Genomic DNA, 19,251 nt, shown 5'->3' with positions numbered 1-19,251 from the left:
CTGCAAGCAGTGGACAAAGCAGGTGGTTATAAGGGAGCATTGCACAACTTTAAACAGCATGTTCTCTAATTGATCAGCAACATAACAAAACAACGTTAACCAGGACGACTTTAAGTGAGGAGTCACTGTATGTCCAATCAAAATTGGCAGTCCTAGGCAGCAGGGGAGGGCTCAGTGCCTGCCATAGACCCGGGGCAGCAGGGCCCTCCGTTGGGCTGGTGTACATGAGGAAGGCAGCAGGCCAGGACCCAGGGCCCACACTACAGGTGCTGTCGCTTTCAGTAGGACTTGGAGGTATCGCTGGGGCAGACACCATCCTGTTTCCCTTCTTATCCCTTGTTTCTCAGGGATCATTTTGGCCTTTGCCCTCCGACCCTATAAGATGACCTATCGCCAGATCAAGTATTTCTCCTTCCCAGGAGAGCTGCTGATGCGGATGCTCCAGATGCTGGTTCTTCCCCTCATTGTCTCCAGCCTGGTCACGGGTGAGGGACCTTTCCTGGTGCTTGCAGCCATCTGCATCCTACAGGTCATGCAGCACCCTGCAAAGGTGCTGCCAGCCAATGACCCAGCTCCTGCTGCAGGTCCAGGCCTTGGCTGGGGCTATGTGAAGTGGGATTGACTTGTCTGTCCCCTGGCTGCCTTGGTGTGGAGGTCATGGGGGCAGAAGGTCTCATGTCTTTCTGAGAAGGGTGAGGAGGAAGCATGGTGGTCCTGCCAGCCCTCAGTGCTCAGGCACCATGATCCAGGCCCTGCAATCCTGAGAGTTAAAGATGCACTGGGGGGCAGGGAGGGGCAGGAGGTATTCATTTTCCTTCAGGCATTAAGAGGAAGTGCCCACCTCCAAAGTGTGTGTGAGCATTGCAGGGTCACAGTGCACCTGAGATAGCCAGGCAAAACTGTGGGTTGCCCAATGGCTGCTTGGAGGGGGCTCCCTTTCCCCTCTGGTAACACAACAGCTATTCCAGCCCCTCCCCCATCACTGTCCTGGCTCCTTATCCTCCCTGCCCACCTGCTCGGCCTTATAATTCACATCCCTCCTCCCCACTCCCCAAGGGCCCCCAAAGGCTCCTGTCTCCAGACCCCCTGCTCCCACCTTGACCAGCCCCCACCTTTCACTCCCTTCTCCTTTATCCTACCTCCTCATTTTCCATCGGTCACCCCATTTCTCTGCACCCCCTAGTCTCCTCATGCTTCTCTTCAGTCTGCCTCCTATGCCCCACAAAGTTTGCTTTCTGCCCCCACATACCTCAAAGCCTGCCTCCCACACTCACTACTCCCCACAAAGTCTGCCTCCTGCACCTCACATTCCTCTGCTCCCACTCAGTCTCCCCGCCCTTCTGCACCCACATCTCTCTGCACCCCAAACCCTGCCTCTCACACCCCACATCTCCCTGTGCCCCAAACCCTGCCTCTCACACACCCCACATCTCCCTGTGCCCCAAACCCTGCCTTCCAACCCCCCACCCCATCTCCCCGATTCCTCCTCTTCAATCCATAGTCCCCTGCACTCCCACAGCCTTCTTCCACACCCCACATCCCCTTAGAGCCCCCCAGAGTCTGCTTCCTGCACCCCACATTCCCCTGCACTCTCAAAAATCTCCCTCCAGCCCCCCACCCCACTAACGTAAGAGGTAGACGCTCTTGCCTCGTTTTGTGTGTGGCTGCCCAGGCATGGCCTCGCTGGATGGCAAAGCCTCTGGGAAGATGGGGATGCGGGCTGTAGTCTACTACATGGTGACCACCATCATCGCGGTCTTCATCGGCATCCTCATGGTGATCATCATCCATCCAGGCAAAGGGTCCAAGGACAAACTGCACCGGGAGGGCAAGATTGAGCAGGTGCAAACAACTGATGCCTTCATGGATCTGGTGAGGTGAGTGAACAAGTTGGTGTGTGGCAAGAACATGCACCTGTGATACGATCACCATCCTGCACTGAAAGACATTCAAACCCCTGCACTGCACATGGAGAATATGCTCTGAATAAGTTATGAAAGGAGACCGAGGCGCTGACTTCAGAGTTCCCCAGGGGTGCTCGACCCCCCTGCTCTGCCCCAGGCCCTGCCCCCACTCCACTCCACTCCTTCCCCCAAGGCCCCACCCCTGACCCACCTCTTCCCATCCCACCCCCTCCCTGCCTCTTCTCACCCTGTTCCACCCCCTACCTCATTCTGCCCCGCTCCTCCCCTTCCCCCCCCAGTGCCTTCTGCACGCCGCTGAACAGCTGATCACCAGTGGGTAACATAAAATGAGCATCTGAGCAACTATATACTCACACACCAGATATACCTACATGCAGAAAAACCTGAAGTGTTAGTCCTCATCCTCTTCATCATACTCACCAGCATCATCACCACTAGTGGCCATTGTCCTGGCATCTCCCAAGGCACGCAGGCTGGGATAAAACTTTTATAACGGGTTATGCTGACACCCCTATGCCTAATGCATATTCAGTAGGGGTTTCAACCCCTTTTTTTTAATCTGTATTTCCTCACCTAGTAATGCTGTGCCCTTCTCCCATATGTTAGTAGGCCTTTTACTTCAAGTTCATTAGCATATACGTCAATTAGTTACCATGACCTTCCGGTGGTCAGACATGTGCTGATGTTCCTAATTTAAAAATAACTAAAGCTGATATCAACTGGCATCGTGTGGTCATCTATCAGCAGTTGGGTTATTACAGCATTCTATCGTGTGATCTCATGATCTCAGTTTTGGTCCCCCCACTACAGAAAGGATGTGGACAAATTGGAGAAAGTCCAGTGGAGGGAAACGAAAATTATTAGGGGACTGGGGCACATGATTTATGAGAAGAGGCTGAGGGAACTGGGGTTATTTAATCTGCAGAAGAGAAGATTGAGGGGGGATTTGATAGTGGCCTTCAACTACCTGAAGGGGGGCTCCAAAGAGGATGGAGCTGGGCTGTTCTCAGTGATGGCAGATGACAGAACAAGGAGCAATGGTCTCGAGTTGCAGTGAGGGAGGTCTAGGTTGGATATTAGGAAACACTATTTCACTAGAAGGGTGGTGAAGCACTGGAATGGATTACCTAGGGAGATGGTGGAATCTCTATCCTTAGAGGTTTTTAAGGCCCGGCTTGACAAATCCCTGGTTGGGATGATTTAGTTGGTACTGGTCCTGCTTTGAGCAGGGGATTGGACTAGATGACCTCCTGAGGTCTCGTCCAACCCTAATATTTTATGATCTAGGGTTACTGCTGATTAGCTGTTTATGCCAAGGCTTTTTGAGCCTTATCTCAAGATTAGTTTAGCTAAGCTATTGTCTTTTTGGCCTTGAGGCTTGTAGGATCATTGGAGCTCACATAAAGTAAGAGCATAAGAACGGCCACGCTAAGTCAGACCAATTGTCCATCTTGCCCAGACTTCTGTCTTCCAGCAGTGGCTGATGCCAGATGCTTCAGAGGGAATGAACAGAACAGGGCAATTTATCAAGTGATCCATCCCCTGTTGTCCAGTCCCAGCTTCTGGAGTCAGAGATACAGGGACACCCAGAGCAAGGGGTTGCATCCTTAGCCATCTTAACTAACGGCCATTGATGGACCTATTCTCATGAATTCCTTTTTGAGCCAAGTTATACATTTAGCCTTCACAACATCCCCTGACAACGAGTCCCACAGATTGTTGTGTGATTTTATAGACCTCTATCATATCCCCCCCACTTCGTTGTATCTTTTCTAAACTGAACAATTCAAGTCTTTTTTAGTCTGTTTAAGCCATTCCATTCCCCCAATCATTTTTGTTGCTCTTCTCTGAACTTTTCCCAATTCTAATATACATCTCTTTCTTGAGATGGGGCAACCAGGATTGCATGCAATATTCAAGGCGTGGGCATACCATGGATTTATATAGTGACATTGTGACATTTTCTGTCTTATTTTCTCTCTGTCTTAATGGTTCCTAATACTATGTACCTTGAGCAGACGTGTTCAGAGAACTATCCACGACTCCAAGATCTCTTTGAGAGGTAACAGCTAATTTAGACCTCGTAATTTTGTATATAATGGTTCCTAACATTCTGTTAGATATTTTTTGACTGCCACTGCACCCTGAGCAGATGTTTTCAGAGAACTATCCACAGTGACTCCAAGATCTTTCTTCTGTGTTAACAGCTAATTTAGACCCCATAATTTTATATTAAGGCTGTCGATTAGTCGGAGTTAACTCACACGATTAACTAAAAAAATTGTGATAAAAAATTAATTGCAATTAACTGCAGCTTTAATTGCACTGTTAAACAATAGAATACCAATTGAAATTTATTAACTATTTTGGATGTTTTTCTACATTTTCAAATATATTGAATTAAATTACAACACAGAATACAAAGTGTACAGTGCTTACTTTATATTATTTTTTTACAAATATTTGCTCAGTAAAAATGATAAACAAAAGAAATAGTATTTTTCGATTCACCTCATACAAGTACCATAATGCAATCTCTTTATTGTGAAAGTGCAACTTACAAATGTAGATTTTTTTTGTTACATAACTGCACTCAAAAACAAAACAAAGTCCACTCAGTCCTACTTCTTGTTCAGCCAATTGCTAAGACAAACAAGTTTGTTTACATTTACGGGAGATAATGCTGCCAGCTTCTTATTTACAACGTCACCTGAAAGTGAGAACAGGCGTTCACATGGCACTTTTGTAGCCGGCATTGCAAGGTATGTATGTGCCAGATATGCTAAACATTTGTATGCCCTTTCATGCTTCAGCTACCATTCCAGAGGACATGCTTCCATACTGATAATGCTCATTAAAAAGTTAATGAGCTAATTAAATTTTGACTGAACTTCTTGGAGGAGAATAGTATGTCTCCTGCTCTGTTTTACCTGCATTCTGCCATATATTTCATATGATAGCAGTCTTGGCTGATGACCCAGCACATGTTGTTCATGTTAAAAAACACTTTCACTGCAGATTTGACAAAACGCAAAGAAGGTACCATTGTGAGATTTCTAACGATAGCTATAGCACTAGACTCAAGGTTTAAGAATCTGAAGTGCCATCCAAAATCTGAGAGGGACGAGGTGTGGAGCATGCTTTCAGAAGTCTTAAAAGACCAACACTCTGATGCGGAAACTACAGAACCCGAACTACCAAAAAAGAAAATCAACCTTCTGAAGTGGCTTCTGACTCAGATGATTAAAGTGAACATGAATTGGTCTGCACTGCTTTGGATCATTATCGAGCAAAACCCATCATCAGCGTGGACACATGTCCTCTGGAATGGTGATTGAAGCATGAAGGGACATATGAATCTTTAGCTCATGTGGCACGAAAATATCTTGCAATGCTAGCTTACAGCAGTGCCATGTGAACACCTGATCTCACTTTCAGGTGACATTGTAAACAAGAACATGGCAGCATTATCTCCTGCAAATGTAAACAAATGTGTTTGTCTGAATGACTGGCTGAACAAGAAGTAGGACTGATTGGATTTGTAGGCTCTAAAGTCTTACATTTTTATTTTTGAATGCAGTTATTTTTTGTACATAATTCTACATTTGTAAGTTCAACTTTCATGATAAAGAGATTGCACTACAGTACAGTATTAGATGAATTGAAAAATACTATTTCTTTTGTTTTTTTACCGCACAAATATTTGTAATTTGCACTGTACACTTTGTATTCTGTATTGTAATGGAAATCAATATATTTGAAAATGTAGAAAACATCTAAAATATTTAAATAAATGGTATTCTATTATGGTTTAACAGTGTGATCAAGCAATTAATCACGATTAATTTTTTTAATCACTTGACAGGCCTATTTTATATGTATAGTTGGGATTATGTTTTCCAATGTGCATTATTTTGCATTTATCCACATTGAATTTCATCTGCCATTTTGTTGCAGTCACTAGTTTAGTGAGATCCCTTTGTAAGGCTTTGCAGTCAGCTTTGGACTTATCTTGAGTAGTTCTGTATTATCTGCAAACTTTGCCACCTTACGGTTTACCTCTTTTTCCAGACCATTTATGAATATGTTGATCATCACTAATGACAATACAGACCCTTGGGGGACCCTGCTATTTATTTCTTTCCACTGTGAAAAATTGGCCATTTATTCCTACCCTTTGTTTTCTTTTAACCAGTTACTGATCCATGAGAGGATCTTCCCTCTTTCCATGATGGCCTATTTCTCTTTAGAACCTTTGATGAGGGACCTTGTCAAGGGCTTTCTGAAAGTCCAAGTACACAGTATTCACTGGATCACCCTTGTCCAACCCTTGTTGGCCCCCTCAAAGAATTCTAATAGATTGGTGAGGCATGATTTCCCTTTGCAAAAGCTGTGGTGAGTCTTCCCCAACAAATCGTGTTCATCTCATGTGTCTGATCATTCTTTTCTCTACTTTAGTTTCAGCCAATTTGCCTGGTACTGAAGTTAGGCTCACCAGCTTGTAATTGCCAGGATCACCTCTGGAGCCTTTTTTAGAAATTGGAGTCACATTATCTACCCTCCAGTCATCTGGTACAGAAGCTGATTTAAGTGATCGGCTACATACCACAGTTAGTAGTTTTGCAATTTCATATTTGAGTTCCTTCAGAACTCTTGGGTGAATACCATCTGGTCCTGGTGACTTATTACTGTTTAATTAATCAATTTGTTCCAAAACCTCCCCTATTGACACTTTAATATGGGACAGTTCCTCAAATTTGTCAACTAAAAAGGATGGCTCATGTGTGACGATCGCCCCCGTATCTTTTGTAGTGAAGACTGATGCAAATAATTCATTTATCTTCTCTGCAATGGCTTTGTTTTCCTTGAGCGCTTCCTTTAGCACCTTAATCATCCAGTGGCCCCACTGATTGTTTGGCAGGCTTCCTGCTTCTGATGTACTTAAAAAAAATGGCAGTTTGTTTATTTTGCTAGCTGTCCTTCAAATGCTTATAAGAACATAAGAATGGCCATACTGCGTCAGACCAAAGGTCCAGTCAAGCCCAATATCCTGTCCTCTGACAGTGGCCAATGGCAGGTGTCCCAAAGGGAATGAACAGACAGGTGATCATCAAGTGATCCATGCCCTGTCATCCAATCCCAGCTTCTGGCAAACAGAGGCTAGGTATACCGTTCCTGCCCATGCTGGCTAATAGCCATTGATGGACCAATCTTCCATGAATCTATCTAACTCCCTTTTGAACCCCGTTATAGTGTTGGCCTTCACAACACCCTTTGGCAAGGAGTTCCAGAAGTTTACAATGCGTTGCATGAAAAAATACATTCTTATGTTTGTTTTAAACCTGCTGCCTATTAATTTCATTTGGTGGCCCCTTGTTCTTGTATTATGAGAAGGAGTAAATAACACTTCCTTATTTACTTTCTCCACACCAGTCATGATTTTATAGACCTCTATCATATCCCCCCTTAGTCATCTCTTTTCCAAGCTGAAAAGTCCCAGCCTTACCAATCTCTCCTCATACGGAAGCTGTTCTATACCCCTAATAATTTTTGTTGCCCTTTTCTGAACCTTTTCCAATTCCAATACATCTTTTTTAAGATGGGGCAACCACATCTGCACACAGGATTCAAGATGTGGGTGTACCATGGATTTATATAGAGGCAATATGATATTTTCTGTCTTATTATCCATCCCTTTTTGGCTGCCACTGCACATTGGGTGGATGATTTCAGAGAACTATCCACAGGGACCCCCAGATCTCTTTCTTGAGTGGTAACAGCTAATTTGGACCCCAGCATTGTATATTGTGACAAAGGTCCTCCTCTGCCTCAGTGGGCGCTGCGCTGATTGGCAAATTTGCTCGCCTCAGAGGTTCATGGCAGCCCTCAGCTTGGCCACTTTTGCTAGTGGCTCAAACCTGCCGTTCATTCACCTACCCTCATCACTGGCCAGGCCTGTGGGGAAAAGGAAGGAGAACAATCCCCACAGTCTCTGCTGATCCACCATGTGGGTCAAGGATCAGCCCAGAGACCTTCCCCTCTGGTGGAACCCGCAGTTCAGGTCAACTCCTCCTGTGTCAGATCAGGAGTTGGGAGGTTTGGGGGGAACCCAGGCCCGCCCTCTACCCTGTGGACTGCAGTTGTCTAGTGTGCCTCCTGGAACAGCTGTGCGACAGCTACAACTCCCTGGGCTACTTTTCCATGGCCTCCTCCCCACACCTTCTTTATCCTCACCACAGGATCTTCCTCCTGGTATCTGATAATGCTTGTACTCCTCAGTCCTCCAGCCGTACACCTTCTCACTCTCAGCTCCTAGAGCCTCTTGCTCCCAGCTCCTCGCATATGCCACAAACTCAAGTGAGATCCTTTTTAAACTCAGGTGCCCTGATTAGCAAGCCTTCCCTAATTGATTCTAGCAGCTTCTTAATTGGCTCCAGGTGTCCTAATTAGCCTGTCTGCCTGAATTTGTTCCAGGAAGTTCCTTCTTGTTCTGGAACTGCCCGTTATCTTACCCAGGGAAAATGGACCTGCTTAATCTGGGACTAATATATCTGCCTTCTAATACTCTCCTGTAGCCATCTGGCCTGACCCTGTCAAAATATGTATACTTAGGATTATGTTTTCCAATGTGCATTACTTTGCATTTATCAACATTAAATTTCATCTGCCATTTTCATAGATTATCAGGGGTGGAAGGGACCTTAGGAGATCATCTAGTCCAACCCCCTGCTCAAAGCAGGGCGAATCCCCAATTTTTTCCTGAGATCCCTAAATGGCCCCCTCAAGGATTGAACTCACAACCCAGGGTTTAGCAGGCTAGTGCTCAAACCATTGAGCTATCCCTCCCCCCAGTTTTGTTGCCTGATCACTTGGTTTTGTGAGATCCTTTTGCAGTTCTTCGCAGTCTGCCTGGGACTTAACTATCTTGAGTAGTTTTGTATCATCTGCAAATGTTGCCACCTCACTGTTTACTCCTTTTTCCAAGTCGTTTATGAATATGTTAAATAGGACTGAGCTCAGAACAGACCCCTGGGGGACACCATTATTTACCTCTCTCCATTCTGAAAACTGACCATTTATTCCTATCCTTTGTTTTCTATCTTTTAACCAGTTACCAACCCATGAGAGAACCTTCCGTCTTATCCCATGACTGCTTATTTTGCTTAAGAGCCTTTGGAGAGGGACCTTGTCAAAGGCTTTCTGAAAATCTAAATACACTAGATCCACTGGATTGTCTTTGTCCGCATGCTTGTTGACCCCCTCAAAGAATTCTAGTAGATTGGTGAGGTATGATTTCCCTTTACAAAAAACATGTTAACTATTTCCCAACAAATTATTTTCATCTATGTGTCTGACAATTTTGTTCTTTACGATAGTTTCAACCAATTTGCCCGGTACTGAAGTGAGGCTTACTGGCCTGTAGTTGCCAGGGTCACCTCTGGAGCCCTTTTGAAAAATTGGCGTCACATTAGCTATCCTCCAGTCATTTGTTACAGAAGCTGATTTAAATGGTAGGTTACAGATGACAGTTAGTAGTCTTGCAATTTCACATTTGAGTTCCTTCAGAACTCTTGGGTGAATACCTTCAGGTCCTGGAGACTTATTACTGTTTAGTTTATCATTTTGTTCCAAAACCTCCTCTAATGACACCTCAGTTTGGGACAGTTCCTCAGATCTGTCACCCAAAAAGAATGGCTCAGGTTTGGGAATCTCCCTCACATCCTCAACAGTGAAGACCAATGCAAAGAATTCATTTAGTTTCTCCACAATGGCCTTATTGACTTTGAGTGCTCCTTTAACATCTCGATCGTCCTGTGACCACACTGGTTGTTTAGCAGGCTTTCTGCTTCTGATGTATTTTTAAAAAATGTTGCTATTACTTTTGGAGTCTTTGGCTAGCTGTTCTTCAAATTCTTTTTTGATCTTTCTAATTATATTTTTACACTTCATTTGCCAGAGTTTATGCTCTTTTCTATTTTCCTCATTAAGATTTATCTTCCCCTTTTTAAAGGTTGCCTTTTTGACTCTCACTGCTTCTTTTACTTTGTTGTTTAACTACGGTGGCTCTTTTTTGGTTCTCTAACTATGTTTTTTAAATTGGGGTATAAATTTAAGTTGAACCTTTCTTATGGTGTCTTTAAAAAGTTTCCACACAGCTTGTAGGGATTTTACTTTTGGTACTGTACCTTTTAATTTGTGTTTCACTAACTCCTCATTTTTGTGTAGTTCCCCTTTCTGAAATTAAATGGTACAGTGTTGGGCTGCTTTGGAGTTTTCCCCACCACAGAGATGTTAAATTTAATTATATTATGGTCACTATTACCAAGTGGTCCAGCTATATTCACTTCTTGGATCTGATCCTATGCTCCACTTAGGACTAAATCAAGAATTGCCTCTCCTTTTATGGGTTCCAGGACTAGCTGCTCCAAGAAACAGTTATTTAAGGTGTCAAGAAACTTTATCGCAGCATCCCTTCCTGAGGTGATATGTACCCAGTTAATATGGGGGTAGTTGAAATCACCCATTATTATTATTGAGTTTTTTATTTTAATAGCCTCTCTAATCTCCCTGAGCATTTCAGAGTCACTAACACCATCCTGGTCAGGTAGTCTGTAATATAGCCCTACTGCTATATTCTTATTTTTCAAGCACAGAATTATTATCCATAGAGATTCTGTAGTACAGTTTAGTTCATTTAAGATTTTTATTTCATTTGATTCTACGCTTTCTTTCACATATAGTGCCACTCCCCCACCAGCACGCCCTCTTCTGTCCTTCCAATATATTTTGTACCCTGGTATTACTGTGTCCCATTGATTATCCTCATTCCACCAGGTTTCTGCGATGCCTATTCTATCAATATCCTCATTTAATATTAGGCACTCTAGTTGACCCATCTTATTATTTAAACTTCTAACCTCTCTGTCTCTGTCAGCTCCTCCAGTTCAACCACTCTGGTCTCCAGAGCCCGTAAGCAGTCTCTGAGGGCCAAGAGCTGCTTGCACTGCATGCACACATACACCACCTGCCCACTGTGCGAGGTACATCTGATAGCCCCACTCTGCTGCTGGACTTCTGCCTGTGTTCTTTTTACTCTGGCTGGGGCTTTTTGTTTGTTTGTTCCGTATGTTTGGGTATATGGCTGGACTTTGAAAAGCTCTCTATAGAAAACTGGAGTTTCTGTTCCAATACACCAGTGGTTCTCAAACTTTTGTACTGGTGACCCCTTTCATATAACAAGCCTCTGAGTGCGACCCCCCTTATAAATTAAAAACACGTTTTTATATATTTAACACCATTATAAATGCTGGAGGCAAAGTGGGGTTTGGGGTGGAGGCTGACAGCTCGCGACCCCCCCTGTAATAACCTTGCAACCCCCTGAGGGGTCCCAACCCCCGGTTTGAGAACTCCTGCAATACACTGAAGGAGGGAGAAATCCCTAGTCATGAGGCCGAGCAGTTTCCCTGTCATGGGTCACCATATTTCAGCAAAGCATGGGGAGGGGTCTCCGGGATACTGCAGGGTTCGGTCTTAAGACTGGAGTCATGGTTACAGGGCGAGCTACAATTTACATTCCTTTGCAGACCCTGCCGAGTTAAATCCTTGTCCCCTGTCAGGCTGGACCCTGCTACTCCCCACTCTGGGGCTGGCTCTCTGGCTGTAGCCAACCGCCAGTTTTTCCACCATGATAACACAAAAGGCTCAGCTAAATTTGGCACCTGCAAGAAAACTTCTCTCTGGGAGTCTGGGACCCACAGTTGATTAAAGTGACCCCCCAAAACAGCCTTCAAAACCAGTGTACAGTTCATTCACACAAAGACATCTAGCAAGCAGAGAAAAGGGTTACCACAGCTAAAGTCTATACACATCTGGGCTCAGCTAAACTTTGTCCTCTCTTTGCAAGTCTGGAGAGACAGACAGCCCTGCACCATTCTCTTAGCATCTTACCGACTCACCCCCCTTCTTCCTTGCTAGGCAGGGTCTTTAACGGTTCAGTGTCCTTTTGATCATAGACTCTGGCCTGGAGAAAGGTGACATTTCCCAATTAATAGCTTCCGCACTGTTCTCTGAAGGACCCTTGATATTCTCTCTGGACGTATCTTAACTCTGTCACCTTTTCATTTCATGTTTGTTCTCCCTAACAGCCTCCTTTGATTTAACTCTGTGTAGACAGACAGAATAATATCAAGCAGGTAAACTGAGGTGCATATTGTATTCATAAAAATAATACAGATATGTCCCTCGTTCTCCTCATCCAGTTGTATCGAATCTCTTTAATCATGCTCGGGAAGAGAATAAAGAGCTTCTCACAAAATATCCTGAGGCTATGAAATCCTCATGGGAGGAGCTGCAAATAGAAGGGGTGAGAGAAAAATGCAAAGGGGAGATTGAAAATAGGGTCAGCAATAGCTAGATCTCTCTGAAATACACATGGGGAAAGATAATCTGAGGCAGCCCCTTTTCCCCCACAGACACAGGGACAGTTGGGAAGCAGGAGCTACTGAGAAAAACTAGGGCCTTCCTCTCCCCTGCCCTGTACCTTGTGCAGTCTTTACCCCAGTGCAAGGTAGAAACATAGGACTGGAAGGGACCTCGAGAGGTCATCTAGTTCAGTCCCCTGCACTCATGGCAGGACTGAGTATTATCTAGACCATCCCTCACAGGTGTTTGTCTAACCTGCTCTTAAAAATCTCCAAAGATGGAGATTCCACAACCTCCGTAGGCAATTTATTCCAGTGTTTAACCACCCTGACAGGAAGATTTTCCTAATGTCCAACCTAAACCGCCCTTGCTGCAATTTAAGCCCGTTGCTTCCTGCCCTGGCTTCAGAAGCTAAGCAGAACAATTTTTAGTAGGTGTAAAGTCCTACTAGTCTGATGTGGTAGCAATTTACACCCACTTCATACTCACTTTGCCCTGGTGTAAATGGCTTACAAGGCACAGGACACTCAAGGAACCAGCCAATAGGGCTTAGAGCTGACAGCGAATTAGACATGAATTTGCACTTAGGGCTTGGCTACACTTACATTTTGTAGCGCTCTAACTTGCTGGCTCAGGGGACTGAAAAATCAGCCCCCTGAACGCAGCAAGTCTGAGCGCTTTAAAGCGCTAGTGTAGACAGGCTCCGAGGGCTGGGAGCCGTGCTCCCAGCGCTCAGGGCTAATCCCCTTGTCAAGATGGATTACCAGAAGCGCGACCACACTCACACTTCAAAGCGCTGTCGCGGGAGCGCTTTGAAGTTTCCAATGGAGCCATGTCCTAATGTATGGCTGCTAAAAGCCCAGTGCAGTCTGATGCTGTATGGTACAATGGCATCATGTCCCAGTGCATGGAAATCATAGGGCCTTTCTCGATGGCTCCAGTGTGGTGTGCCTGGAATATGGCTTTCAGTTCTGTGCATCCTGCTACCAGAAAGGCATTGATGAAATGGAGGGAGTTCAGGTGGGCTGCTGGAACCCGGGATTCCCATTCCACGGGAAATTCCAAAATTAAAAAATATCGTTCCGCATTTCAACAAAAACTCACAATTCTGACATTTTCCATGGAGTAGGAGGAGTCCAGAATTTTCATTTAAAAAAAAAGGGAAATGACATTCTGTGTCAACTTTTTCTAAACACAATTAATGAGGCTCCCTGAACTGCTTGGAGCTTTGTCTGCCTGCGGGGCAGAGGGGGCGCTACTGAGAAGCCAGGAGCTTGTAAGTGCTCACAGCCCTGGAGGAATGATGGATGAGATAGAGAAAGGCACCATTTGGGCTGAGATACAGTGAGATGTATCAGTCAGGGGAACTCATCTTGCAGGAAGCAGTGTAAGCTGTACAGCTTGGGACACTTAAAATTGGACTGTGCCAGAGAATGGAGATTGAGATAATGGTCTGGTCTTTTCCTTCTCTAACTTTGATGATCTTAGGACCCTGTCCATAGCTGCATAAAACCTAGCTCACACAGATCAGCCTCCCAGGGCCATATGCTTCCCCTTGGGAGCACAGCTACATTTAAAAGTTTCAAGCCGTGGGGCTAGAGCACTTTCTTGCTTGGCCACATCTGGACGGGCGCTGAATAACCTGAAAAAAGAAAAGGAGTACTTGTGGCACCTTAGAGACTAACAAATTTATTTGAGCATAAGCTTTCATGAGCTACAGCTCACTTCATCGGATGCATTCAGTGGAAAATACAGTGGGGAGATTTATATACACAGAGAACATGAAACAATGGGTGTTATCATACACACTGTAAGGAGAGTGATCACTTAAGATGAGCTATTACCAGCAAGGGGGGGGGGGAGGAATAAAACCTTTTGTAGTGATAATCAAGGTGGGCCATTTCCTGCAGTTGACAAGAACATCTGAGGAACAATGGAGGTGGGAGGGGCGGAGAAATAACATGGGGAAATAGTTTTACTTTGTGTAATGACCCATCCACTCCCAGTCTCTATTCAAGCCTAAGTTAATTGTATCCAGTTTGCAAATTAATTCCAATTCAGCAGTCTCTCGTTTGGAGTCTGTTTTTGAAGTTTTTTTTGTTGAAGGATAGCCACTCTCAGGTCTGTAATCATGTGACCAGAGAGACTGAAGTGTTCTCTGACTGGTTTTTGAATGTTATAATTCTTGACGTCTGATTTGTGTCCATTTATTCTTTTATGTAGAGACTGTCCAGTTTGACCAATGTACATGGCAGAGGGGCATTGCTGGCACATGATGGCATATCTCACATTAGTAGATGTGCAGGTGAACGAGCCTCTGATAGTGTGGCTGAAGTGATTAGGCCCTATGATGGTGTCCCCGGAATAGATATGTGGACAGAGTTGGCAACGGGCTTTGTTGCAAGAATAGGTTCCTGCGTTAGTGGTTCTGTTGTGTGGTGTGTGGTTGCTGGTGAGTATTTGCTTCAGATTGGGGGGCTGTCTGTAAGCCAGGACTGGCCTGTCTCCCAAGATCTGTGAGAGTGATGGGTCGTCTTTCAGGATAGGTTGTAGATCCTTGATGATGCGTTGGAGAGGTTTTAGTTGGGGGCTGAAGGTGATGGCTAGTGGCATTCTGTTATTTTCTTTGTTGGGCCTGTCCTGTAGTAGGTGACTTCTGGGTACTCTTCTGGCTCTGTCAATCTCTTTCTTCACTTCAGCAGCTGGGTATTGAAGTTGTAAGAATGCTTGTTAGAGATCTTGTAGGTGTTTGTCTCTGTCTGAGGGGTTGGAGCAAATGCGGTTGTATTGTAGAGCTTGGCTGTAGACAACGGATCGTGTGGTATGATCTGGATGAAAGCTGGAGGCATGTAGGTAAGCATAGCGGTTGGTAGGTTTCCGGTATAGGGTGGTGGTTATGTGACCATCGCTTATTAGCACTGTAGTATCCAGGAAGTGGATCTCTTGTGTGGACTGGTCCAGGCTGAGGTTGATGGTGGGATAGAAATTGTTGAAATCCTGGTGGAATTCCTCAAGGGCTTCTTTTCCATGGGTCCAGATGATGAAGATGTCATCAATGTAGCGCAAATAAAGTAGGGGCATTAGGGGACGAGAGCTGAGGAAGCATTGTTCTAAGTCAGCCATAAAAATGTTGGCATACTGTGGAGCCATGCAGGTACCCATCGCAGTGCCACTGATTTGAAGGTATACATTGTCCCCAAATGTGAAATAGTTACGGATGAGGACAAAGTCACAAAGTTCAGCTACTAGGTTAGCCCTGATATTATCGGGGATACTGTTCCTGACGGCTTGTAGTCCATCTTTGTGTGGAGTGTTGGTGTAGAGGCTTCTACATCCATAGTGGCCAGGATGGTGTTTTCAGGAAGATCACCAATGGATTGTAGTTTCCTCAGGAAGTCAGTGGTATCTCGAAGATAGCTGGGAGTGCTGGTAGCGTAGGGCCTGAGGAGGGAGTCTACATAGCCAGAAAATCCTACTGTCAGGGTCCAATGCCTGAGATGATAGGGTGTCCAGGATTTCCAGGTTTATGGATCTTGGGTAGCAGACAGAGTACCCCAGGTCGGGGTTCCAGGGGTGTGTCTGTGCGGATTTGTTCTTGTGCTTTTTCAGGGAGTTTCTTGAGCAAATGGTGTAGTTTCTTTTGGTAACCCTCAGTGGGATCAGAGGGTAATGGCTTGTAGAAAGTGGTGTTGGAGAGCTGCCTAGTAGCTTCTTGTTCATATTCCGACCTATTCATGACGACGACAGCACCTCCTTTGTCAGCCTTTTTGATTATGATGTCAGAGTTGTTTCTGAGGCTGTGGATGGCATTGTGTTCTGCACGGCTGAGGTTATGGGGCAAGTGATGCTGCTTTTCCACAATTTCAGCCCGTGAACGTTGGCGGAAGCACTCTATGTAGAAGTCCAGTCTGTTGTTTCAACCTTCAGTAGGAGTCCACCCAGAATCCTTCTTTTTGTAGTTTTGGTAGGAAGGTCTCTGTGGGTTAGTATGTTGTTCAGAGGTGTGTTGGAAATATTCCTTGAGTCAGAGACGTCGAAAATAGGATTCCAGGTCACCACAGAACTGTATCATGTTTGTGGGGGTGGAGGGGCAGAAGGAGAGGCCCCGAGATAGGACAGATTCTTCTGCTGGGCTAAGAGTGTAGTTGGATAGATTAACAATATTGCTGGGTGGGTTAAGGGAACCACTGTTGTGGCCCCTTGTGGCATGTAGTAGTTTAGATAGTTTAGTGTCCTTTTTCTTTTGTAGAGAAGCAAAGTGTGTATTGTAAAAGAAAACTCCGTGCTATTGGCATTGAGCTCTTACTAACCTTGACTATCCCAACTAGAGCCAGCGCTTAACGATGAGTATCAGGCAGTGGGCCTGCTCACATGGCTGTCAGCCAGATGGCAGCGTAACCTTCTTCTTGTTTTATCTGCTTCAGGAACATGTTCCCGCCGAACCTAGTAGAAGCCTGCTTCAAACAGGTACGGACACCGGATCCCCATGCCTGCTTCTTCCTGCCCAGCACTCTGATTGCCCTGTATGCCCATGCAGAAGAGGCTGTACTCTGAACTGCCCTCCTCTGGAGATGCAGGGATGGGTTTCGGCCACCTTTGCACTCCCAGAGTGCACTGCTCCAACCACCACTGCAGCCACCAGTATAAATTAGAGCAGCTCCCAGACAGCATTACCCAGTTGTCTATAGATTAGTAAACAGCCTGGAATTGCTGGAGCACAGACTGTTCTGGCCACTACCCCTCCTGTTCTTGGCTTGCTCCTCTCAGGGGCCTGCCAGAGGGCAGTATGGGGCCTTATATGCCAGCCCTGTACTGCCTGTGAACAAGGGGAGCTCCCCCAGGGCTGTTCCCCTGCCCCTCTATAGCACCTGTGTACTCAGGAGCAATATAAAGGGCCCATAGCACAAGTCTGAATATCTGGCCCAACGGTGTCAGTTGGGTGTAAAATGACACCAAATCGGCTTCCCCACTCACAGTGCTAGCCATTGCACCATCCCCTGCTGAGCTGAAGAAGAGACTTCTTTCCCTGAGTGTAAGTAGCACAGCATCTGGGTCACTTGGTAAGCTGGTCCCATTCAAACAATATGTGTTTTAATACAGCCAAATGCAAAGTCAAACATCTAGGAACAAGGAATACAGGCCACACCTACAGAATGGGGGGGCCGGATCCTGTATCCAGTGACTCTGAAAAGGATCTAGGGGTCATAGTGGACAAGCCATGGAACACAAGCTCCCGGTGCAATGCTGTGGCAGGAAGAGCTAATGCGACCCTTGGATGGATAAACAGGGGTGCAGTGAATAGGAGTCAGGAAATGTTTCTAGCTGTGTTTAGCAGTGGTGAGACTGGCCCTGGAATGCTGTGTCCAGGTCTGGGATCTAGATATTTTAAAGGATGTTTTAAAAATTGAGAGGGTGCAGAAAAAATCCACGCAAATCATTTGAGGCCTGGAGAAAATGCCTGACAGTGAGAGACTTAAAGAGTTCGATCAGCTACCCAGGGAAAAGGTGGATTCTCATCTCTTGATGTCTTCAGTTCTAGACCGGATGCTTTCTGAAAATTCTGCGTTGGCTAAACCCAAGTTATTGGGCTCAACGCAGGGGGAACTGGGTGAAATATAAGGGCCTGTGCTTTACAGGAGGTCAGGCCCGATGATCTAATGGTCCCTTATAGCCTTACACTCTATGATCTAGACGTCTGTGAATCCTTGCACTGAGCCAGGGAATTAGACAGGCCCAAACAGTTGTCCGCCAAGTCCCTGGGAGTTCAGGCTCAGGCCCTTTATGCTGCTCAGCACCTGTGCAGAAGTGCAGGATTATTGTACAGAGGCTTGTGGGCACAGCTGATAATAGTGTATCATTTCAGTACAAGACGCAGTACAGCACCAGGGTCTTCACCAGAACCATCCTCCGCAGCAGCAATATCACAGCAGGGACCACTGCCAACTCACAGGCTTCCATGCCCGAGAATGTCACCGGGACCCTGGAGAACATCACACGCACCCTTAGGAGCCTCCAGGAAATGCTGAGCTTTGAGGAAACCATCCCCATCCCTGGCTCTGCCAGCGGGGTGAATGCGCTGGGCCTAGTGGTGTTCTCCGTGTGCTTTGGCCTGGTGATTGGCAGCCTGAAGCAGAAGGGACGGGCCCTGCAGGAGTTCTTCAGCTGTCTCAACGAAGCCATCATGAGGCTGGTGGCCATTATCATCTGGTGAGGAGCAGGGTGGGTGGGGCAAGGAGATCTGATGAGAGATGGAGGTAATTTTAAAGGTGAGATACATGGGGAAAATAAATGGGTGTGGCCCCCATTTTGCTCCTTAGTGCCCGGATGGGATTTTCATTCACAAGTGTGTGTTGGGTTTTGTTTGTTGTTTTTATCACAGATATATCAAGAAGGCCAGGACATGACTTCCTTGATGCTGCTTGAGACCTCCTTGGAGGACCAGAGAGCTGAAGTGGGGGGTCACTAAGACGTTACCTAAAGGGGCAGGCTGTGAGTGTGGCACACACACAGCTTTCCTCCCAGCTGTTTTCCAGGAGTTTTAGTTAATGTTGGGTGTTGGGCCAAGTACCAAACCCTGTGGAACCCCAGTAGAAACATCCCCTTTCGGTGAATCCACACTGACAACTACTTTTTGAGATCTGTCCATTAGTCAGTTTTTAATCAATTGAACATGTGTTCTGTTGAGATTGTATAGTGCTAATTTTTAATTAGAATATCATGTGGTACTAACTCAAATATCTTACCAAAGTTTAAGTATATTATATCTATGCAATTATTTTTATCAACCAACCTTGTAATCATTTCAAAGAATGAAATCAGTTTTGTTTGCCAAGACGTATTTTCCATAAAACTATGTTGACTGGCATTAGTTGTATTCCTGTTCTTGGATTCTTTGTTGATTTAA

General features: G+C 45.5%; 1 protein-coding gene across 1 annotated transcript in view; it reads left to right on the top strand.

The window, feature by feature from the left end:
• The window catches only part of LOC119848414 (excitatory amino acid transporter 1-like), a 116,910-nt gene that overhangs the window by 60,864 nt on the left and 36,795 nt on the right, over positions 1–19,251 (top strand). The window contains exons 3-6 of the mRNA XM_038384200.2: positions 348–485; positions 1,673–1,877; positions 16,772–16,814; positions 18,211–18,554. Of these exons, the coding sequence (XP_038240128.1) occupies positions 348–485; positions 1,673–1,877; positions 16,772–16,814; positions 18,211–18,554 (730 nt within the window). The remainder of the gene's footprint in view (positions 1–347; positions 486–1,672; positions 1,878–16,771; positions 16,815–18,210; positions 18,555–19,251) is intronic.

The sequence above is a fragment of the Dermochelys coriacea genome, chromosome 25, assembly GCF_009764565.3.
Source record: "Dermochelys coriacea isolate rDerCor1 chromosome 25, rDerCor1.pri.v4, whole genome shotgun sequence".
Classification (NCBI taxonomy): domain Eukaryota; kingdom Metazoa; phylum Chordata; order Testudines; family Dermochelyidae; genus Dermochelys; species Dermochelys coriacea.
Note: the sequence above shows the minus strand (reverse complement) of the source record. Positions and strands in the feature narration are given on the sequence as shown.